At 49.4% G+C, this 23631-nt stretch overlaps 1 protein-coding gene across 1 annotated transcript in view; it reads right to left on the bottom strand.

Moving 5' to 3' along the window:
• Positions 1 to 23631, bottom strand: part of LOC138498140 (GTPase IMAP family member 7-like) — a 100561-nt gene that overhangs the window by 17600 nt on the left and 59330 nt on the right. The window contains exon 2 of the mRNA XM_069622016.1: positions 14770 to 14845. Coding sequence (XP_069478117.1) covers positions 14770 to 14779 — 10 coding nt within the window. The 5' untranslated portion in view covers positions 14780 to 14845. The remainder of the gene's footprint in view (positions 1 to 14769; positions 14846 to 23631) is intronic.

The raw sequence follows: 23631 nt of genomic DNA, 5'->3' as shown, positions 1-23631 counted from the left end.
TATCCAATCGCGACCTTTCATAGGCTCTTCATTATTCACCACATCACCCACGGAGGAGCTGGAGCTCCCCCCACTGCTGGAGCAGTGGCATGCCTGGAGGCACACACGGAATACGAGGTAGGGCCCCTGCCTCTCCTCTCCCTGCATCACCCTGGGGCAGCACTCTCACCCGAAAATCGCCTCCTGCCCCACGGATCATTGCCATATTTAATTTTGCTGTGTTGCACCTGCTCGAGGTGCCTGCACAGTCCTGACCTGGCCCCCACAGCACCGGAGTGCAGCCAGCACCATCTCCGTCCACGAGGCCATTAGCCATTCCAAAATGGCCGACCGAAATTGCATCCAGCGAGTCCCGTGTGTGTAAACACACCAGGACCAGCATATACAGCTGATTGGCCCACCTTCCGTATTTGTTGACCAATAGAGAGCCGGCAGGCTCTAAGCCGGCCCACTCCCAAAGGCACACTACTCAAGGCAGTGTACCCTGTCGTGAGCCTGTCTGGAGCCGCTCGAGCCCAGAGCCATGAACCCTGCCTCCTGAGCGACCGCCTCCGCACCACCTCGCCTGGATCGCACAGCCCATCCTATCACTCATACCGAGCCCAAGAACTTCTGCAGCTGCACTGACGCCCTGAACACAGCCGCAGTTAAACGTAAGAACACAAGCACATGATGCCTCAAACCACCTGATTTTTATCGTTATTCGTCACCGGCCCATATTATACCTTGCCTCAGACAACATTACGTTACGCTGGCTTCTAAACTCCAACCGTCCTGAGCCCTGCGTGGCCACCCCTCTGATCTTATACAAAAACTAACTTTCGTTTGCACACTTGAATTTCAATGGCCTCCTGCATGCCCCGTGACATAACCCATACAATGATTGCCTTACATTCTATATTACTACCAAAAATATAGCTGCCTGTCATAGTTGTATTTGTTGTGACCTTTTTGGTATTGCCCACCCGACAACCCAGGTCCTTATGCACTTCACGCCCAATTTTTACAATGTACTGTTTACCTACTTATGTTGTTATGTTTTACCCTTACTGTTAAACTTACTGGAGCCCTATTCATGACCCGAGCCTATCTTTAGTTACCCCCGGCTACTTGAGTAGTCATGCCTACCCCTTGCTGCATGCAGGACCACCCCATGTAGCCCATTGCAGTATTATATCTGACAATTCCATTTGACTTAAACTGCGCCACATCTAGGACAATTGTATTTTAGCCTGCTGGTACTCTACTGCTGTTGTGCACCGAAGGACTACGTGGTTGCACCTAGGTGTGCCGCCACCACTCTGCATTTTTAGGCATTGCTGGGATTGTTGCTCTGAGGTGCCGCCCTTGTGTTCTGCATCTTTAATTATTGTTGGGATTGTTGCACTGAGGTGCCGCCCTTGTGTTCTGCATTCTTAATTATTGCTGGGATTATCGCACCTAGGTGCCATCACCACCTGCCTCCCAACATGTGCACTACTAAAACCTACCCTATATACATACTTTGTTCCCTACTCTGGACCATTCTCACTATTATCACAACAATGGCCAACACTAACACCACACCTTGTAACCTTCTAGAGAGAAATATACGACTTAGAGCGAGACTACCACGTCTGTATGACCTAAAAAACAAAAGAACTAGACCCCTTGGTCCTACACTAACTATAACTGCCTCTGACTCCAACCCTTCTGCCCTAGATGCAGAAAGACGCCCTAAAAAACACATTGACCTCTCCCACAACCAGAAAAGACCCGATCTTCCTAATCTCAGACCCACGCAAAAAATAATCACAACTCCTACCTTATCAGGAGCCCTCATCAATGCTAGGTCCCTTATAGCACACAACACAGAAATTGCCGACATACTAGCCATGGACAACCTAGATCTCCTAGCTATCACCGAGACCTGGCTCCATGATGCTGCTGGCCCTGCACTCATGATTGCCATACCAGACAACTACAATATACTAGAGTTGACCGGCATAACTCTAGGGGAGGCGGCCTGGCCATTATTGCCAAAACGAATTTAGCAGTAAGGCTCACCCCACACCCAGATGTAATATCTTGTGAACTTCTTTCTGCTAAAATACCTATCTCTAACAACAGTACACTAACTGTCCTTCTGGTGTACAGACCTCCAGGCCCTCTAGGTAATTTTGAGGAAGATCTATCTAGCCTCCTCACCACGAACATCAAAGACTCCACTCAGCTCCTGCTACTCGGTGACTTTAACCTAGGTTTCAATGATGACACGGACAGACAGGCCTATTCCATTCAATCTATCTTAGTCGATCATGGCCTTACCCAAAAAGTCTTAGCACCCACACATATAAAAGGGCGGACACTAGATTGGATAGCTAACCGAAACTGTGCCACCACCATCTCCAACATTTTACCACAAACGTGGACTGACCACCACCTTATCTACTTCTCATCCACCATAGAGCCTCCTAAACTAGACAAGCTTGAAACAGCTCCACCTATGCCTACCAGAAGTAAAAAAGAAATCACAGCTAAAACACTACTTCCACTCCTCCTACCAGCCCTCACTGCTTGCGCTATCAATTCTGACCCTAATATGCTAGTTGAGACATTCAACAACACTATGTCCAAAGCCTTGGATACTATTGCCCCTATCAAACTGCGCAAAAGTAAACGAGAATCTCACCTTAACTCATGGTTCACCCCACACCTCAAAGAATTACGGATCCAAAAACATAAACTCCAAGCTATTTGGAGACACGCACCATCAGTTGAGAATAAAACTTTACTCGATAACCTTGCCAAAAAATATAAGAAGGAAATAATCCAAACTAAAAACAATACTTTCAATGAGAGAATTAGCAAAGCCAATTCTAACTCCAAAGAGCTCTTCTCCATCCTCCGGGAAATGGAAAACCCAATCACACCTGTAGATAATGTCCCTAAGGACAAACAATGGTGCACTAGCATCCAAAATGCTTTAGCTAATAAAATTACAACCCTACAAACAAAAATTGCAAAGAAGAAAGCATCCTTGAACACATACCTCCCACTTGGCAGATACACCTAGAACAGGCAATCATAGCAGCCACAAACCATTCAGATTTTCCAACATATCCATATTGGAAACTGAAAAAGTGATATTATCCCTGAAACCCTCCAACTGCCAAGGTGACAGCTGCCCAGCACAAGTTATTAAGGATGCAGCGAGAGACCTAGCGCCCTTTATATCTAAATTAATAAACTCCTCCTTCCGATCCAGCACTGTACCGACTAACCTTAAAGAATCATGGGTTCTTCCTCTCCTTAAAAAACAGACCCTTGACCCAGCCATCCCGACCAATTATAGGCCCACCACCACGGTCCCATTTCTCCTTAAAATCATTGACAGAGTAGCCTACCTCCGGATCCAAAAGTATCTGGAGACAAACCAACTACTAGGATCACGCCAATCCGGCTTCAGACCACTACATGGTACTGAAACAGTCCTAATCGACCTTAAGACACAAATTGACGAGTTGAAGGATAACGGTAAAACAGCTATGCTCCTCCTCCTTGACCTATCGGCAGCCTTCGACCTAGTGGACCACGCAGTGTTATGCAACCATCTAGCGTCTGCTGCCCATTTTTCAAGCGAAGCTATAGCCTGGGTACAATCCTTCCTGGACAACCGCACGATGAGAGTGTTCTCCCCATTAGCCTCAGCGGACCCAATACATATCACCTGTGGCGTCCCACAAGGTTCATGTGTCTCCCCCACAATGTATAACATCTTCACTAAGCCACTCTTCGACAAACTTGACAGATTGGGGGTAACCTACACCAACTATGCGGACGATACACAGATCCTCATACCCCTATCTGGCAACTTTGTTGAAGACACAGCTCTAGTAAACAAGATTTACCTCATCATTCAGGCATGGATGGCCTCTCACGGCCTCTGCCTGAACGACGACAAAACAGAGATACTGATCCTGGGTTCCGACTCCAACCTCAAAAAACTCACCCCGAACTACTGCGCCTTCAATATAGACGGCAATATAATCAAAGTGGCAACAGAGGTAAAAACACTAGGTTTCTACCTCGACTCCACCTTATCGCTCAAAAAACAAATCAACTCCCTGGCTTCCTCCACAGCCTACACTTGTAAATTAATCAGGGCCTGCAGACCCTACGTGTCTAAAACCAATTGTATCACTCTAGCCAATGCCCTAGTAATGTCCAAATTGGATTACTGTAACGCCCTATATGCGCGCGCCAACAAAACTGTCACAAACAAACTACAAATATTGCAGAACAACGCTCTTAGAGCAGCCCTGGACATACCCCGTAGAGCTCACATATCTAACATTAGGAAAGACAATCATTGGTTAAAAATCAGTGATAGAGTTCTCCTTAAAATGCTATCTCTTACACATAAAGGACTGAACAACACTGCGCCCCCATACATCTCAGCCAGACTGACCAGAAAATCCTCTGTTCGCCACACCAGAGCCTCTAATCACTCCCTACTTGAAATTCCCAGATTCAGACTAACTAAAGCAGGTGGAGTAAGTTTCCCTGTTAGAGCGGCCTGTGCCTGGAACGCACTCCCCATGGAACTGAGAACTAATCTTCCCTGCTCTAGATTCAGATGTAAGGTGAAAAGTTGGCTTTGGACTAACAAAAATTAACCTGCTGAACTCAATCCTATCACGGCGTTCCTTGATTCTGTTCTGACACCAGATTATTTGATTATCTGTATGATCTGAGTATCTGACACCTGACCAATGAGAGAGATTCACATGCTGTATCTCATGTATACTTGTATATTTGTATTGTATATACGTTAATGTATCCTCTGTATGTATGTAACCTAAGCCTAAGTATTCTTGCAACTGCTGCGCCCGGCTACCCCTGTGTTTGGAGCGCATTATCAAATAATAAACTAAACTAAACTATTATTGCCACAGTGTTATACCATCACTTCTGACGTATTTTTGATATAAAAGCTATTCACCTTTAAGGAAGTGGAAAATATCATCATGAAGCTAAAACCGTCCAATTGCCAAGGTGACGCCTGCCCGGCACCAGTTGTAAAGGAAGCAGCGACTGACCTTGCACCTTTCATCACCTCCTTCATCAATTCCTCCTTTAAATCTGGCACAGTTACAGACAACCTCAAGGATGCATGGGTAATCCCTCTAATTAAAAAAAACGAATCTAGAACCTAGCATTCCCACCAATTACAGGCCTATCACCACGGTGCCTTTCCTCCTTAAAATCCTGCACAGTGCCGCGTTTCTCCAGATTCAAGATTTGCCTTAACGATGAGAAAACTGAGTTACTCATCTTAGGCTCTCAGTCCAAACTCTCAAAACTTGACATTAAATATGAGTCCTTCAACATTGATGGCAATGTCATCAAGGTCACTAACGTTACTAAAACCCTTGGAATTTACCTAGACTCCACCCTCTCTCCCAACAGACAAACCAATTCAGTAGTTTCAGCATCCTCGTATACGTGTAAACTCATCACGGCTTGTCGCCCTTTCTTGACATTGAACAACTGCCTGATCCTCGCCAGAACCCTCATCATGTCGAAAATTGTTTACTGTAACGCCCTTTACCTTGGAACGAGCAAAAGAAACATCGATAAACTACAGGTCACCCAGAATAACGCCATTAGGGCTGCACATAATATACCCAGGCGCGCCCACATCTCATCCACCAGACGCAACATACATTGGCTTCCCATTTCACGGCGTATCGCCCTTAAAGCACTTGTTCTAAGTCATAAAGCACAGAACAATGCTGTACCTGCCTACTTGTCTGCGCGCTTCACTCAACACACAGCACCCAGACCTTTGAGATCTGCACAAGCGCACACCCTTATCATTCCTAGTTTTAAGCTTCAGACAGCCAGAGGCTCGAGCTTCCCAGTCTTGGCGGCAAAGCTCTGGAACTCCCTACCCAATGATCTCAGGAATCTCCCTTCCCTCCAATCCTTCAAAAACAGAACAAAACGATGGCTTCATGATCAGGACGATGCTGTAGCCGCCCCTCTGTAACGCTTGCTGCAACCTTTCGACTACTTACTGTAAATACTGTATTTGATATACACCCTCATTGTGTGTGTATATATATATATATATATATATATATATATATATATATATATATATATATATATATATATATATATATATATATATATATATATATATATATATATATATATATATCTGTAACCTGTAACCTTTGTAACACTTTCCTGTAACTATCTTTCCAAACATGCGCCCTGATGCCCTTGGGCAGGCTGCGCAATATAAATAAACAAATACAAATATAAATTGTTTGCGTAAAGATCACGGAGAGGAAAACTGAGCATACGTCTGTTAATGTTTGTTGTAAACTCACTGTTTTAGATCAGTGCTAATAAAACATAAAACACTACTTTGCCATCTTGCTGAGTTGGTTCCGTTATTTGGACTTGGAGTTATTCTGTGTGATCCCATCCATTACATGCACGTTCCTAAAGGGCCCTAAGCTCACCATCTGCTGGAGACTCACGAGTGCCACACCATATGGTGGAGACTCTGCGTGCCCCACCATCCGCTGGAAAAGTGCCACTCCATCTGTGGAGAATCAAAGTGCCACACCTTATGCTGGAGACTCAGAGTGCCACGCTCTCTGCTAGAGACACAGAGTGCCACAGAAAAATCACTTTTGCACACTTCACAAGCAACAATTCTCTCCCTCCAAAATATAGCGCATTCACCAGTCATCAAGGCGCGACAAGACAAGGAGGGGGAAACAGAAGGGGGATAAACAATGATCTTACTAAGCCTTATGTCATTCAGATCACACAAGTGCGGGGAAGAGGGGAGGGGAGAAGTGCAAGGTGGTTTGTGGAGGGTGAGGAGAAGTGCAGGTGACTCAATAAGTGCTGCCAGAGGGTGGCTCTTAAGTGCAAACAGAAGGGACTGTAGGGTTACAGATGGCCCACACTTCTTCAGAACCCAACAATAGAAAAGCATTGCCTGACCGTTCATGTTCACGACATAGTGTTGGGATGTACATACAGCGTCCCAGCCAGGCAAAAGGTTCAGGTCGGAGAAAACCTATTAGCACGTACCATCGCTGGAACAGACGGAGGTTTGCGAAGCAGAATGTGCATGTATTGTTTTAGTGAGGTTTGACACATATCAGATATTCACATACAGCAACGCAGGAAGAGCAACAAATGTATGACTGTTGTGGTTGCAGAGGTTACAGATAGGGCAGCATTATGGGCCCTGTGTTTAGTTGTCGTATTCCTCGTTATGGCCTGCAGTGAGGTGTGCGGGAAGAGCTGAAACAGGTGAAAGATGGAGTCACAAAGGTACTGTGGTAGAAGCGAGGTCAGTGTGTTAACATGGCAGAAGTGTCACCATTTTGGATGTTAAGGACGAGTACACCATGAACAGAATAGAACACAGGCCCTGATGTGGAGCTGCAGCTCTGTAAAGCTCAGCTCAAAAATCAAATCCCCCTTTCCCGTTCCCCAGGAGAGAGGCCGAGGTCAGAGGCACCCGCGGTGCACAGATAAACGCTAATTGTATCCAGCTGCAGGGCTTGAATGTGGTGTGAACGGAATGCAAGGATAAGCAGGACAAATTCTTCAGAACAGGGCATGAGGTTTTGAAATGCCAATGGGCAAGAAGAAGATTTAGAGCACTATTGCCCTCACACAAGAGCAGTCGCCCCATCTGAACTACAAGCACACGTACAACTAAAATAAAAAAAATCCCTGAAATTCAGATTCAAGAGTGGTGCCCCAGTCTGGTCATTACTGGGCACCTGGGGTTTGAAGAAGATAAGGGGTGACCAGTGTCTGGAGCATCCTGTGATTTGGGATAGGCGGGGCAGAGCTGATGTAAATACATTTAGTTCAAGGCCGGGGTTGCAGCTTGTGTGTTCCTCGGCGCCTGGTATAATGAGAAGGCCTATTGTCTTATCAAAGCAGAGTTGTCCGCGCCAGGTTACGTTGATCGCGTTTGGATCGGAGGAGTGCACATCACGTGGCAGTCTCAATAAGTTCAAACCACCAATCCCATACCTGGACTCAGTAGTGACAATATAGTGGACCAAGTGTCTAGGGGAATCGGTTTAGATAAGGTGTGGCCAATCGGTTAAGGGACTTTAGTGGGGTATTAGCATGTTTTATAGGTGGTAGCCAATGAGGGTGGGGGGATAACATTGTAACTTATATATTCAGATTTTGCGGTTTACCGCTATATAACCTTAACTTCTTGCAAAGTGACGATGCCTGCGTCAGTTCGGTTCTACGGGACCGTTCGAGACCTTTTTGCATAAATAAACATTGTTTTGTCTTGCAAAGAGGTCTAGTGATTATTTGGCCTTATGGATTTTCACCATTCTGGTTTTTGGGTTGCTATTTACTGAAGAAGACTGCTGGTGGTCTCCCCTCACGTCGTGAAGTGGGGCCAAGTCTTGACATCAGACATATCCTTTTTGACAATGAAGCATTGATGGGAAAGACAGGTGCTAGGAGCATCGGACCTGTACAAAAATCCTCCATCAAGGTCTAGAATCCCTTTCAACAGCTTAGAATTCAAATGACAGTCATGGGCTGTGAATATTGCCCTAATAAACATGTCCTTTTGCCATGCCTTTTTGATGTCCACTGAGGCCACCGAAGGCCCTCTGCCTAACGTGGGTATTTTGCAGTCATCTGTATCTTTGTTTGGGAATCCAGAATCCTCACTCCACTACCTTGATAACCAAGATCAATTACAGAGCCTTGAAGGTTCTACCGTCTCTGGGTCTAATTAGTCATGTTGACCCCTTGGAGCGCTGAAAGCATTTCCTGAAGTGAAACACCTGGCCCATCCAGGTGGCAGGAGCCACAGCATTGTCCTCCAAGCAAGTAATACCGAGGTTAACCCAGTCAGCTGGGTCTAGCTAAATACCACAGAAATGTGGTAGGTACATTCTTTAGGTCAAGCGGATTCCCAATATGTTGGTGTAATATTCCTGCTGCAGTCGAGAATGCTGTCTGTCTTAGGAAACATTTGTCAGGGTCTACATGTGAGGTTGAAAGTTCTGCATTAGTGACAGACCCAGCCTTATCCACATGTTCAGCAGCCGAGGGGGTAGAATGGTCATGTTGACAGGCTTAAGACATCTACATCAGGGCTTGCAAATTCGATTAGGCCACTCCTATTGGTGTGGAGATTTTATGAAGGGCGAGCAGCATTTGTCTGCAGTAAATGTCAAATAAAGGTTTCACTGTGCATGCCAGGCCTTTGGGTGGCAGCATTGCACCAAATATGAAGCGTGCTTAGGGTGACCCTCAACATGCATGTACAAATATGTTGTCACCCGTCACCATGGGGCAAGTGCATTTCTCTTAAGCAGCGTATGTAAACTAAGCAACTCGCCCTGCAGTTCTAGTGGGGTTTTTAAGAATTTGCAAGGCCTGTACATTCATTGCAATATTTCACCACATGGGTACCTGGTATTACTAGTCTGGACCCATTCCCTTTCCAAGTTTTTCACCCTGAAGTCCTGCATCCTGGCTACTTCTTCAATGCAGTCCATTGGTGTATCAAACATCCTGTATGTTTAGTCGTTTAGTGTCCAGGTGCCCCAGTATGATCTCTTATATAGACTAGTCTGTCCGGTCTAATATCTGTGAAAACAGATCAAAGAACAGATGCAGCAACTGCTATCAGCTCCTCTGCTGTTCTGCTGTTAAGCGGGCAGAGCGGTGGACTACCGCCGCTCAGCCACGTGTCTATTTACAGTGCGGCAGGTCAGGGTGGTGGTATGAAGGGCCCAAACCACATTTCTTGATTCTGCAAGGGTAGTGTAAGGGTGTGGACGTAGAATGCCGACACACGAGTGGCATGTTTGTCATCATCAACTTTATTCAAAAGAAAATAAGGGAAAAACCTACCTGGCCCTATTACTAAGAGGGGTTTCCCTGCCTCAAACCAAATACTAAAGACTCTGTTGTTATGCCACTTACCCGGGGTGCAGGGCGCATCTACAGGTCCCGGCGATTCCCGTCCTGGCGCATCTATCCCCGATACAGGTTGGGGGAACCTTGGTCATCTGCGGCTCAAGCCGCCTTCGGAATTTCCTGTACGCGTGGTTTGCGCAGACGCGGAGGGCCATGTTTCGCTCTCCGCGCGTGCGCCGTCCACAGAGCGCTCGGGAAGTTGCAAGCTTGCTTCCCAAGCCTCGTTTTGGGCGCGTCAGCACCCGGGGACATCACGGATTGCGTTCCAAGCCTCCCGGATGCTGCCTGCCCTATATAAGGTCCCGTGCCTGCTGGGCCTAGAGACCCAAGCTACTCCTCACTGATGAGCCCCAACAAGGGCGAAACATGTTTGGGGATGCTTGTGGTCTCGTTTAGAAGGGATGTGGCCTAGCAGTTTGGGCTGGACTGCCCCTTTTGGGGTGGGGCCAAGCCTGATTTGCATATGGTCTTTCCCTTCTGTAATGGCTTGGCAGGCGAAGAACGGTGGTCTGGAGGGTTGCCCAGAGCATTGCCAGTGGTTAAGATTAATTCTAAACCTTCCAGCCATCACCTCTTTGTTTTTGCTATGTCACCCCGAGTGGGACGGGTATGCCCAGACGTGGGTCCCGTGCCTGCTGGGCCTAGAGACCCAAGCTACTCCTCACTGATGAGCCCCAACAAGGGCGAAACATGTTTGGGGATGCTTGTGGTCTCGTTTAGAAGGGATGTGGCCTAGCAGTTTGGGCTGGACTGCCCCTTTTGGGGTGGGGCCAAGCCTGATTTGCATATGGTCTTTCCCTTCTGTAATGGCTTGGCAGGCGAAGAACGGTGGTCTGGAGGGTTGCCCAGAGCATTGCCAGTGGTTAAGATTAATTCTAAACCTTCCAGCCATCACCTCTTTGTTTTTGCTATGTCACCCCGAGTGGGACGGGTATGCCCAGACGTGGGTCCCGTGCCTGCTGGGCCTAGAGACCCAAGCTACTCCTCACTGATGAGCCCCAACAAGGGCGAAACATGTTTGGGGATGCTTGTGGTCTCGTTTAGAAGGGATGTGGCCTAGCAGTTTGGGCTGGACTGCCCCTTTTGGGGTGGGGCCAAGCCTGATTTGCATATGGTCTTTCCCTTCTGTAATGGCTTGGCAGGCGAAGAACGGTGGTCTGGAGGGTTGCCCAGAGCATTGCCAGTGGTTAAGATTAATTCTAAACCTTCCAGCCATCACCTCTTTGTTTTTGCTATGTCACCCCGAGTGGGACGGGTATGCCCAGACGTGGGTCCCGTGCCTGCTGGGCCTAGAGACCCAAGCTACTCCTCACTGATGAGCCCCAACAAGGGCGAAACATGTTTGGGGATGCTTGTGGTCTCGTTTAGAAGGGATGTGGCCTAGCAGTTTGGGCTGGACTGCCCCTTTTGGGGTGGGGCCAAGCCTGATTTGCATATGGTCTTTCCCTTCTGTAATGGCTTGGCAGGCGAAGAACGGTGGTCTGGAGGGTTGCCCAGAGCATTGCCAGTGGTTAAGATTAATTCTAAACCTTCCAGCCATCACCTCTTTGTTTTTGCTATATAAGGGCCAGTTTGCTTGAACAAACCGCGTCTCAACGCGGTTTGTTTCCTGATCGCGTTCTCGCTTGTGTCACTCTTGAGTGGCACCTTGTCAGTATTCCCAGTTCTTTGTTCTTGTCCTTCCCTGCTGTAGTTTCCTTTCCTTGTCAGCCTCTGGGTGTTCTTGCCTCTATTCCCTTCTAGCCAGTAGGATCCCTGGGCCTTATCTCCTTCCTGCTCCCTTCCTACCTGCCAGCGTTTTCCCTTGTTCTGCCCCAGGGTTCCTAGTCCCTCCTGCCTCTTGCCTGTTGGTTCAGTGCCTTGCCTCCTGCTTCTTGCCTGTTGGTTCAGTGCCTAGCCTTCCTTGGAGTTCTAAGTCTACGAAACCTTCACTGCACCATCATCGGTCACCCGCTACTTCTGGAGCCTAGCAGTGGAATCAGCTGTGGACTTTCCATCCAGTCAAGACCCGCCTTCCCTGTCAGTGCTTGCACTGTCCCGACGTCACACAAATCAGGGAAGTGCGCATCCGTGGCGTTGGGAGCTGGTTCACCACTGACCCTGTTTGAATTCAGGGTGGGTGTTGCGCTGGTTCCTCGCGTCACACATTCTGCAACCATCAGTCGGACAGCCTGGCTACTTCACCACGACCATCCACTGGAAATTCAGGTACCCAGCGCCCACGAGACGCTTTCCTTAACATCTGTCAGGATGACCGTCTAAATACAAATAGTCTACCGTCCTGTGCCAAAATGCCTATTCCCATCCCTCGCGCTTACAACTAATACGAAAAAGGATGAATGGAATTCTTGGTCCTGAGGAAGAACTCCCTTCCTCTGGACAATGTCCACTTGCATGTGGGAGCTTCCCCTGCATGAATGGCTCCCTTCTAGAGGTTCCACTTCTTCTCCAGCTGCAAACACAACGTTCCAAATTCAATGAAAGCAAAGTTCAAAGGTCCAAGTTCAAATGATAAAGCTGCACTGAAATATGAACATTCCTTATTCTTGGCTTGTCTCCACGGTGCACACGATCAGGGGGTATGGCTTTCTCCCCCTGATCGCTCTTTGCTTGCTCCAAGTTTCACAATGTCCGGGGATGGAGCGGGACGAGTTTGGTTCTCTTCCCCTGACCTTCTTCCCAACTGTTCTTGTGCTTCACAAGATTGCCTGGGGCATGAATCCCTTCCCCTGGTGTGTTTTATATTTCACAAGTCCTTTTCACAGTGTCCAGGAAAGGACTCCTTTCCCTGGACCTTCCGTTCGAGTCGTCAGGATGCGGTTCCCAGACCTGTTTCTTTTCTTTCTTTGCAGTAGACCTGGTTCACCACCCTGCCAGGTGCTGTGATTATGAAAATGCCATAGGTTACTCTTCATTAAAGGGTCCGGATCCCAGACCCGTGGATTTCTCCTCTCTTGCCTCTGCAGACCTGGTTCACCACCCTGCCAGGTGCTGCGATTATGAAAATTCATTGGTTACTCTTCATTAAAGGGTCTGGGTCCCAGACCCGTGGATTTCTCCTCTCTTGCCTCTGCAGACCTGGTTCACCACTCCTGCCAGGTGCTGTGCTTATGAAAATGCAATAGGTTATTCTTCATTAACGGGTGCGGGTCCCAGACCCGTGGATTTCTCCTCTCTTGCCTCTGCAGACCTGGTTCACCACCCTGCCAGGTGCTGCGATTATGAAAATGCCATAGGTTACTCTTCATTAAAGGGTCCGGGTCCCAGACCCGTGGATTTCTCCTCTCTTGCCTCTGCAGACCTGGTTCACCACCCTGCCAGGTACTGCGATTATTAAAATGCCATAGGTTATTCTTCATCAAAGGGTGCGGGTCCCAGACCTGTGGATTTCTCCTCTCTTGCCCTTGCAGACCTGGTTCACCACCCTGCCAGGTACTGTGCTTATGAAAATGCCATAGGTTATTCTTCATTAAAGGGTGCGGGTCCCAGACCCATGGATTTCTCCTCTCTTGCCTCTGCAGACCTGGTTCACCACCCTGCCAGGTGCTGTGCTTATGAAAATGCCATAGGTTATTCTTCATTAAAAGGTGCGGGTCCCAGAACTGTGGATTTCTCCTCTCTTGCCTCTGCAGACCTGGTTCACTACCCTGCCAGGTATTGTGACTATGAAGATGGTTTATGTCCCACTACATACAAGGGTGCGGGTACCAGACCCGTGGATTTCTCCACTCTTGCCTCTGCAGACCTGGTTCACTATCCTGTTTCCAGACCCATTCTCCGTGTCTCTTCTGCCCTTTGGGTGCCCCACCAATCTTCCCGGCCACCCAGACCTCCTCAGGATGCTTACTGATGATTATTAGCTGTCTGTGGGCTCCTGCTCCCTGCTCGGGTCTTGCACGGCTTTCCCAGGGGCTGCGGTGGCTTCGCAGCGTTCCCCTTATTCCAGGTTGTGCGGTCTCTGCATAACTCGTGCTCCAGTTCTTCTCGTCGGCTGGGTGTGCTGGTCTCTGCTTCCATACTGGTGGTGGTCGTGGACGCCTCTGCCGGTGGGCAAGCGTCTCGCTCCCTGCAGTCTCAGCATCTCCACTTCTCTGTCTCCGTTCAAGTTTCCTGGTTCCTCGAAGGAGTGTCAGACAGCATGAATTGCCATTCTCTTTTTATCACGGATAGCCGCTTTCTGGTCTTGAAGCAACTAGACCGCTCTTCCTGGTTCTGCAGGGCCATCGGTATGGCTCCATGCCTCTTCTTTATCCCAGTCCTCAAATGATCTTCCTCCCTTAAGGAGTCCACCTTCTTCTTCGTCCCAGTATTTCCTACCTTACTGGTTTTAAGGCTAGGAATACTAGGAATGGTATTGAGGGGGGTGGTGAGGAAGGTGGGTTAGGGAAAGGTGGGCTAAAGGGATACCATGTTCTCCCCAGGTCATCACTAATCCCATAGGGTGCTTCCATTCCCATGAGACCCACCCGCTGAGTACCACCCCCTGGGGGACTATAGGGAAGCGGCCTAACCTCCCCGGCCTCAGGGGAAAGGACACTCCCACCTAGCGGAGATGTGACGACATCTGGAGGTTCGTCACAGTAGTCTTACTGGCATGCGGCAGTGAATCGACGATTTGCCAACTGTGGGGTGGGGAGCGGGGGATCATCATCAAGGCATGCCATGACTTGAAGAAAAGCTGTGTAATCACATACCTCCACATTAAGTGCATTTAAGGCTCATTTTGTTCCAATGGTAACATGATAGATCACAGCACTGGGCGTGTCTGAAGCTTACCTGTGGCCATCGCCCTTTCTCTTCCTTTCTTCTCCTTCTAGTCTGCTATTGTGGGTTAGCGCCTCTTCTCTCTGTTCTGCAAAGAATACAAATGTTGCAGATGTTAGGAAACTTAACTGATAAGCACGTGCACGCTTCTGCACCAGCGGTGTGTGGATTCCCTCTTCAGGAATAAAGTGGACTGGCACTTCAGACCCCTGTACCAAACACACCTGCCTCCGGAGTCAAACTGAAAGACCCATCCTCACGAAGCAAGCCAACGGTCTACAGATCCCCCCATGGAGGCCTTCACAAAGCCCTACCCCGGCATGCATAGGAAGCACACCTGCCTCCGGAGTCAAACTGAAAGACCCATCCTCACGAAGCAAGCCAACGGTCTACAGATCTCCCCATGGAGGCCTTCACAAAGCCCTACCCCGGCATGCATAGGAAGCACACCTGCCTCCGGAGTCAAACTGAAAGACCCATCCTCACGAAGCAAGCCAACGGTCTACAGATCTCCCCATGGAGGCCTTCACAAAGCCCTACCCCGGCATGCATAGGAAGCACACCTGCCTCTGGAGTCAAACTGAAAGACCCATCCTCACGAAGCAAGCCAACGGTCTACAGATCTCCCAATGGAAGCGTTCATCAAGCCCTACCCCGGCATGCATAGGAAGCACACCTGCCTCCGGAGTCAAACTGAAAGACCCATCCTCACGAAGCAAGCCAACGGTCTACAGATCTCCCCATGGAGGCGTTCACAAAGCCCTACCCCGGCATGCATAGGAAGCACACCTGCCTCCGGAGTCAAACTGAAAGACCCATCCTCACGAAGCAAGCCAACGGTCTACAGATCTCCCCATGGAAGCGTTCATCAAGCCCTACCCCGGCATGCATAGGAAGCACACCTGCCTCCGGAGTCAAACTGAAAGACCCATCCTCACGAAGCAAGCCAACGGTCTACAGATCTCCCCATGGAGGTGTTCACAAAGCCCTACCCCGGCATGCATAGGAAGCACACCTGCCTCCGGAGTCAAACTGAAAGACCCATCCTCACGAAGCAAGCCAACGGTCTACAGATCTCCCCATGGAAGCGTTCATCAAGCCCTACCCCGGCATGCATAGGAAGCACACCTGCCTCCGGAGTCAAACTGAAAGACCCATCCTCACGAAGCAAGCCAACGGTCTACAGATCTCCCCATGGAGGCGTTCACAAAGCCCTACCCCGGCATGCATAGGAAGCACACCTGCCTCCGGAGTCAAACTGAAAGACCCATCCTCACGAAGCAAGCCAACGGTCTACAGATCTCCCCATGGAGGCGTTCACAAAGCCCTACCCCGGCATGCATAGGAAGCACACCTGCCTCCGGAGTCAAACTGAAAGACCCATCCTCACGAAGCAAGCCAACGGTCTACAGATCTCCCCATGGAGGCCTTCACAAAGCCCTACCCCGGCATGCATAGGAAGCACACCTGCCTCCGGAGTCAAACTGAAAGACCCATCCTCACGAAGCAAGCCAACGGTCTACAGATCTCCCCATGGAGGCGTTCACAAAGCCCTACCCCGGCATGCATAGGAAGCACACCTGCCTCCGGAGTCAAACTGAAAGAACCATCCTCACGAAGCAAGCCAACGGTCTACAGATCTCCCAATGGAAGCGTTCATCAAGCCCTACCCCGGCATGCATAGGAAGCACACCTGCCTCCGGAGTCAAACTGAAAGACCCATCCTCACGAAGCAAGCCAACGGTCTACAGATCTCCCCATGGAAGCGTTCATCAAGCCCTACCCCGGCATGCATAGGAAGCACACCTGCCTCCGGAGTCAAACTGAAAGACCCATCCTCACGAAGCAAGCCAACGGTCTACAGATCTCCCCATGGAGGCCTTCACAAAGCCCTACCCCGGCATGCATAGGGCACGAGTAATTCTAATGAGTTAATGCTTCTAAGCTGATGCGCAGAAAATACTTAAAGGTGCTTATCTACTGCTTCTTTAGCAAGGGCTATGCAAGTAAAAAGTCAATTATACCATATGATTTTAGAATTCAATAAAAGGTTTTAAGAACTGTTCTATAAATGCTAATGATTAAACCGTGAGTGCACATTTTATAAGCAACTGCAGAAGTGCAGGGGAGAAGCAAGGGGAAAAAGTGTCGGGGGGAAGGGGAGGAGAAGTCCGAGACATAGCATCAAGACATAGAAAAAGAGAGCGTCCAACAGGTGGCAGTGCAGGGGTTAAGTGCAGACAAGCGCAAGTAGGGGGACTGCAGGGTGCAGATACAGCCCCAAGTGCAGGGTTGCCAGGAGTCAGTTCAAGTGTGCAATTGGGAAGGAAGGGACCTGGGTCTGAGGTTCAGAGGGTATCCAGGTAACCAGTGCTGTATCAGACAAGAGATCAGGAAGGAAGAGGAAGAAAGAAGGCAGAAGCCACGAGGAAAGTCTTGAGCTGCTTCCAGAACCGGAGATGGTTCTGCTCAAGTTTCAGAGAGTCAGGGCAGCTGTTCCAGAGGACGGCCCCGGCCGAAGAGGGAGATCTGCCCCCAACTCGTTGCTTAGAAAAACGACTGACCCTCAGGGAGTTGGAGGTGGAGGAACGAAGAGCTCAGGAAGGAAGACACTTCTGAAGAGAAAGTTGGAGGTATTTTGGTCCCAGGTCCAGAAGGCCTTGTGGACAATGCAAAGGATCTTGAATATGAACCTTACAGCCACTGGGAGCCAATGGAGAAATTCAGTGCTGGAGAGATACGATCCCTAGGCTTGAGGCCAAGGACAAGTCTCCCAGTCCTGTTCTGGATAAGTTGCAGAGGACGGAGAGTAGAGGTGGGTAGATTTAAAAAGAGGCTGTTACAGTCGTCAATTCTAGAGAGAACCAGAGCTCTGGAAACAGTGAGCTTCTGGGGGAAGGAGAGGAAATGAAGAACACCTCTGAGGAGGTGCAGTTGGTAATTTGACTTTTTAGAGACGTCGGAAAAATGAGGAAAGAAGGAGAGTGTGGAGTTGAAGATAACCCTGAGGTTCTTAGCCTCACAGGTGGGAGCAGGAAGAGGGCCAAGGGAGGCCAGCCAGAGAATGGCAGGAAGGAGGGGTGCAGGTGTGCCGATGAGGAGGATCTCTGTCTTACTGGCATGCAGGCCGAGATCATTGGCGGTGCACCCTTCCTGGATTGCAGACAGTCAGGGATGAGAGAAGAGGTGGCAGAGGGGAGCCTGAAAGAGAGCTGGGTGTCATCCGCATAGCACTCGAAGTTGGAGCAGAGAGCAGCAATGCGGTGGGTGAGAGGTGGCAGGTATTGGTTGAACAACCAGGGAGAAAGGTTCGACCCCTGGGGAACACCACAGGAGGAGCGAGAGATAGAGGAGAGGAAGGACCCAAGTTGGACCTGGGAGGGTCGGTCAAAGAGGAAAGAAGTCAGCCAGGCCAGAGCCTGATCAGTGATACCCAGATTATCACAGAGCTGGTTGAGCAGAACCACTCTACATGGCACAGACATATATCATATAAGGAGAATTCAGCACCACCAGTCAAAACATAGCAAGACTTTAAAATCAGAGCTGCAAAAAAGGAGGAGAACAGCACGAGACAGACTTTTTATCTCCCCCTGGCTCACGAATGACATCCCTCAGCACATAAGTCTCCCCCCTTTGCTTCGGATACTCCAAATCATACCCAAGGCCCACCTGTGCAAGGAAATATCAACCACATGTAAGCTCTGCTAAAACCTTCACTATTAACCCTTTCTACACAAGTCCCTCTAAATCCACCCCCAACCAATCTCATGATCTGCAATCACTGCTTACGCTTTGTCTAGTGTCACTAGGGCACAGTTTAACAAAACAAAAATGCATTTATAAAACCTGCATTTAGTTTGGAGCTTTGCAGTTTGGGAATCAAACATTTCCCATGGAGTGTGTTATATCGCGTGACCTCAGGAAACCAACATTCCTATTGAAGTGTGACTGATGTGGGTTCTTTAGAGTGAGAGTGAGAGTGAGAGTGTGTGTGTGCGTGTGTGTGCGTGTGTGCGTGTGTGTGTGTGCTGCATCAATGTTAACTAATGCTCACTACACATTCTCATATGTTCTTCATGCAGTGCCATTTGGAACCAGCAGGCACATGGCATAGATGCTAGGGTTCTTGGGGTTCTAGGTAAGTAATTTCAGGAAGTCCCCAGCTGGACCCGGCGGACATCCAGTTTTGAAGCGATGTGGGCCGGGTGCCTGGCAGAGCTAGAGGATGATGTGCCCAGGGGTGGTGTTGGGAGGTGTTATGGGTTAAAGTTTGTTCCCCTTTGAAGTTCCCACGGACAGACCAGGTGTGAGGGAACAGGTGGGTGCTGGGACGGAGGAGTTATGGGCGTAATGATAGGGGGGATGGGGGTTTTGTCCCCCCCCAACTTATGTGTAAAGCCTTTATGTCACCCCCATCTTTTGGCAGGAGGGCTGGGGGGCCGCATTGCATTGTGACCGCTTGGTGAGCTGAATTCAATTTTATTTTGCAATTAGTGAGCCATTGACAGTTCACAGGGCAATCTCAATGATTGTACAACATCAGCCTTTGACATGTGCACGTCACCCACACTGTGCGCAAATGCACCGCCAGCGCCAGTCCATTTGGGGAGTTCGGCTATATTGCTGATTGTGAGGCCTCATATCGGTTTCATGTTTCCGGAACGCATCTAAGGAAAACGTCTGTTTAAAAACTCGATCTGTTAAGCGAAAAATATACCCAATTGGGCCAAAACTTAATACATGTCACAGATCTGTCTTTTCTTTTAAGAAGAAAGTAAAAATCGGTGGAACTTGTTCTTACTTAACACAGTCTTTACAGTAAAATGTGAGTGACTCCAATCTACTTTTAAGTTTTGACTGTTAGGTGACACTTTATCGCCGCCCATGGCATTGGAGTAAAGATAGGGGATATGGGATGTCAGGATTGACACAGCTTGTGGACGTTTGGCTTTTCACCAACCCATTGCCAGCCAGGGACATTGTAATCACTATGGCAAGTCCACCCCACGCCCCTCCCTGCCCAAAACACTCCCACATGGCATCTTTTTGAGCTATATCTATCACCCATTGATATCAACATTTGTGAAGTATAGGGCCTGCGAGTGTTGTTTTTAAGCAGTTTTCTGGGTGTTAATGGTTTAGTGGCAGCTGTAAATGAGCTCAATGAAGTAAAAACATCTTAACCAAATGTGCCTGCAGCCACTTGATTCATAGGCTATATGTGTGTCCTTGCACCTGTTCCTTGCACTTCCGCCTTGTGACCAGCAAGCACTAGGAATGGCATCCGTGTTGTGCGTTGAGGTATTAGAAATGCATTTGCCAGTCACTGACATCTTATGATCAGGTCATCATCGTACCATGTACCATATATAGCAGTGACTGGAAAAGGCCTGCACCATGCCAACACAAAAGCAAAAATTGTTGGTGTTGCTGTTGCTTGTTTTGGTTACTGTCACCCCTGAAAAGTCGCAAATTAAACAAAACGAGATGGTGACGTCTGCTTCCTTAAAGAGGAAAGTACATTGTAAAGGTGATTATTAATTTTTAAAAAGGCCTGCACCTTTTATTATAGCAATAGATTTCTCTTTATTTAAATTATAAATGCGCACTATTTACTTCACAACAGGATAGCAGCAATGTGTTTAGGACACACCCAGCCAGTATTGGGGCAACACACTATGTGCCGATCTTTGCATGGGAGATTTCCAAACCATAAACCATTGCCCGGATTACTTACCGGTAATATTCATTACTTCTAGTCCTACTCTTCCGAGTCCCAGTACTTACCTTTGAGTATGTTCCTACTCCCAGGAACTCTTTTTTCAGGCTGGCCTCCAGCAGCGTAGTTAGAAGCGGACAAGTGATGTTCGGGGCCACGTGGGAGGGGAGACCAGGGGAAGGGGAGGTAATGGGAGACAGTGCAATGAGAAGCAGGCACTTGTCCAGAGGGTTGCATCGGAGGGGATACCAGGGGTAGCAACATCAGCGTAGTTAGAAGCGGATAAGGGGTGTGAGGTGCCACGTGGGAGGGGCCACCAGGCGTAGGGGAGGTGATGGAAGGCAGGCAGCAGCAGTGAGAAGGTGACAAGTGAGGGCGGGTGAGGTGCCATGTGGAAGGGGTGAACAGGTGAGCATGAGGTAATGGGAGACTTGTCCAGGGAGATGTGAGGTGCGTCACGTGGGAGGGGAGACCGGGGGTAGATGGGTAGGTGAGGTGATGGAAGAGGGGCTTCGGGGGTAGGAAGCGAGTCATGGCTAGGGAAGTATGGGGTACTGCCAGGGCGAGGTGCGGGGTGAAGTGTAAATTCATATTTGGAATGAAGGGGGGGGTCCAGCTGGGCTGGGGAGTGGCCACATATAAAGGAGAATCTGCGATGGGGCAGATAGGTACTTGAAGATTAGGGAGATTCAATGGTGCATGTAAGGGGATAAGAGAAGGGAAGTGATAAGCAGAACAGGAAAGCCCATAGAAAGCTAGAAAGCTAGTGGGCGAGGGTCTAGCAACGCCTCGGGGCTTATTCTGACGGGGTGGCCGATGATAAGGTGGGTTTAGAGTTAGCAGGGGACTCTTGCCGATGGTCTAGTGAGGTAGTGGGGGAGGGGTTGGGTGAGCAGGGGAATTGCACTGCACAGGAAATGTGAGGTGTTGCGGGATATCCCGGGTGAGGAGGAACATGCCAGTGCGTGTGGGGTAGGTGGGGGGGTAAGGTCCGAGTAGTCGTCTAGGCTTATCCCTCATTGCCAACGTCCGCCCACTCCACCCCGCCCCTTTCTTTCAGTTGTCATGATGTCCCCCCCAACATTTTCAGCAAAGTTACTCCTCTGTATGGGGGACAGCTACAGTTAGGGCAACGGCCTGTACAGTTGCACAAATAAAGTGCAGGTTTCCACTTAATCCATCCAGCATCCGTGTGGTCTGTTGAGTCCTCCCAACCACTGTTTCCAGAGCTTACAACTGGCAACGAGTTACAGACCCACCCGCATCCATCCGGGCGACCTGCCGGTCCTCCATATGCAAAGACAATCCCACAGATCCACACATCAGCAGCGACAGACACACTGCGGCCTGCTAGCGATCCCGCGGTGCAATCCCGCTGGAGTCACACACAACCAACGGTGCTCCACCTGCCAATCACAACAGAGGCGGACAGGCAGACTCCTTCCGCTTGGTACAGGTAGACCACACCGAACAAACTTAGCTGCGCCCCCCCAGAAGCCATTTCTGCACACTGCAACGGGCCAAAGAAACATGTGATGCGTACAATGGGTCAGATAAAGCAACACAAACCTAGCCGACCCACACACAAAACAGCACTGGGACAGGCACGTCTCACCACCCACATGCTCACGGCTCATCCCGGGTCACCCGGCCTGCATGCATGCGACAACACAGAACGCAACGACAGGCTAAGGCAGAGGAACACTTTGCACCCAGGCCCAGGCCTGGTCAGGATTCTCTACAATAACCGAATCACTACAAAAGAGCTCACGTATCCTGGTGGACACTAGATCATCATCCAGAGGACCCAGAGAAGGACCCACAAAGAAGTGGCTGGGTGACAGGCACCATCCTGAGACATAGCCATCTTTCCCACGCTCTGCTCACACCACACCATGGAGCAAGAAGCACCGGGTGATGGCGCCCCGCAGCGTCCACATCCAGAGACTCCAGAGGTGTACTCCACTCACACCACACCAAGATAAAGGGCCTATAGGGCAGAGGGGAAGGACAACCTCAAGGATTTAGTCAAGGTTATAGGTGAGGAGAGCTCTCCGGTGCTATCAGGCATTTCCACCAACCTAGCTGGGAGGGAGATAAAAGCAATCATCGAAACGATTCCAGTAGGGGAGCGGGCTACGCAGGATACCCTGGTAGACAGTCAACAAAAAGCTAATAATGCAGCCCAACAGAGACTAGGAATGCTACGTCCTCAATCAATGCACACAGCAGGTGCGAGAAACCATTAACTTCCACCTCCCACACAAGTGGCTGATGTCCTCTCATTTCTGTGCATGGCTGAATACTGCACAAGGCATCTCCCGCAAGAGGCAACCCAGAGGGAACCCCCAAGGTGCCCCCTGCTGAAACGACACCACATTCCGATAGACACCTGGCTGTCAGAGGTCGTTAGAAGATGTGAAGAACTTGTTGGCAGAAGCCTGAAAACTAGCATACTTCGAACCCTCTTGGCACACACAGAAAACAGTCGATGCAAGCCCGGTTGGGTTGGGGGCAATACTGGCCCAAACCAAACACATCCACGAACAGCCCACTCACAGTCACCTGCACCAGCAGAGGCCTCTCGCCAACAGAAAGGGCATACTCTGAAGCAGAAAGAGAGCCTCGCCGCTGTCTAGGTCTGGGCCTGGGAGCATTTCCACTACTTCATTTTTGGGAAACAGTACACATTGGTGACCTCCCATCAGGTGCTGCTGTCATTGTTCAGAAACCCTCGCACCAGGGTGCCCCCACGGATCGAAAGATGGGGAATCAGTTTACAGGAGTACGACTATGACATCGTGCACAGGCCAGGAGCAGATCGGAATCCTGCAGACTACATATCCAGACACCTGTATGACCAACAGGCAAGCACACAGAGAGGTGATACCGAGTACATCAAATGCCATGCCCCCAGCGCTCACGACAGACGAGGTGGCCAATGAACTGCAATGGCCATTCAACTAACCAACGCTAACAAGTGGAAGGGCTACCTCAGGCAGTTCAAGTGGCATTCAAGGGCAAACATGACATAAATAAGCAAAATAGCCAAGGTACACTCTGCTACACTCTGGACTAGCAGCCGTGGACAGCACAATCGTACTAAGAGGTTGCAGACTAGTGGTCCCTCCCAGGCCCAGGGCAGTCATTCA

The sequence above is a fragment of the Ambystoma mexicanum genome, chromosome 5q, assembly GCF_040938575.1.
Source record: "Ambystoma mexicanum isolate Mex_15411 chromosome 5q, UKY_AmexF1_1, whole genome shotgun sequence".
NCBI classification, from domain to species: Eukaryota; Metazoa; Chordata; class Amphibia; order Caudata; family Ambystomatidae; genus Ambystoma; species Ambystoma mexicanum.
The sequence above is the reverse complement of the archived record's forward strand: the minus strand, read 5'-3'. Positions and strand labels throughout refer to the sequence as shown.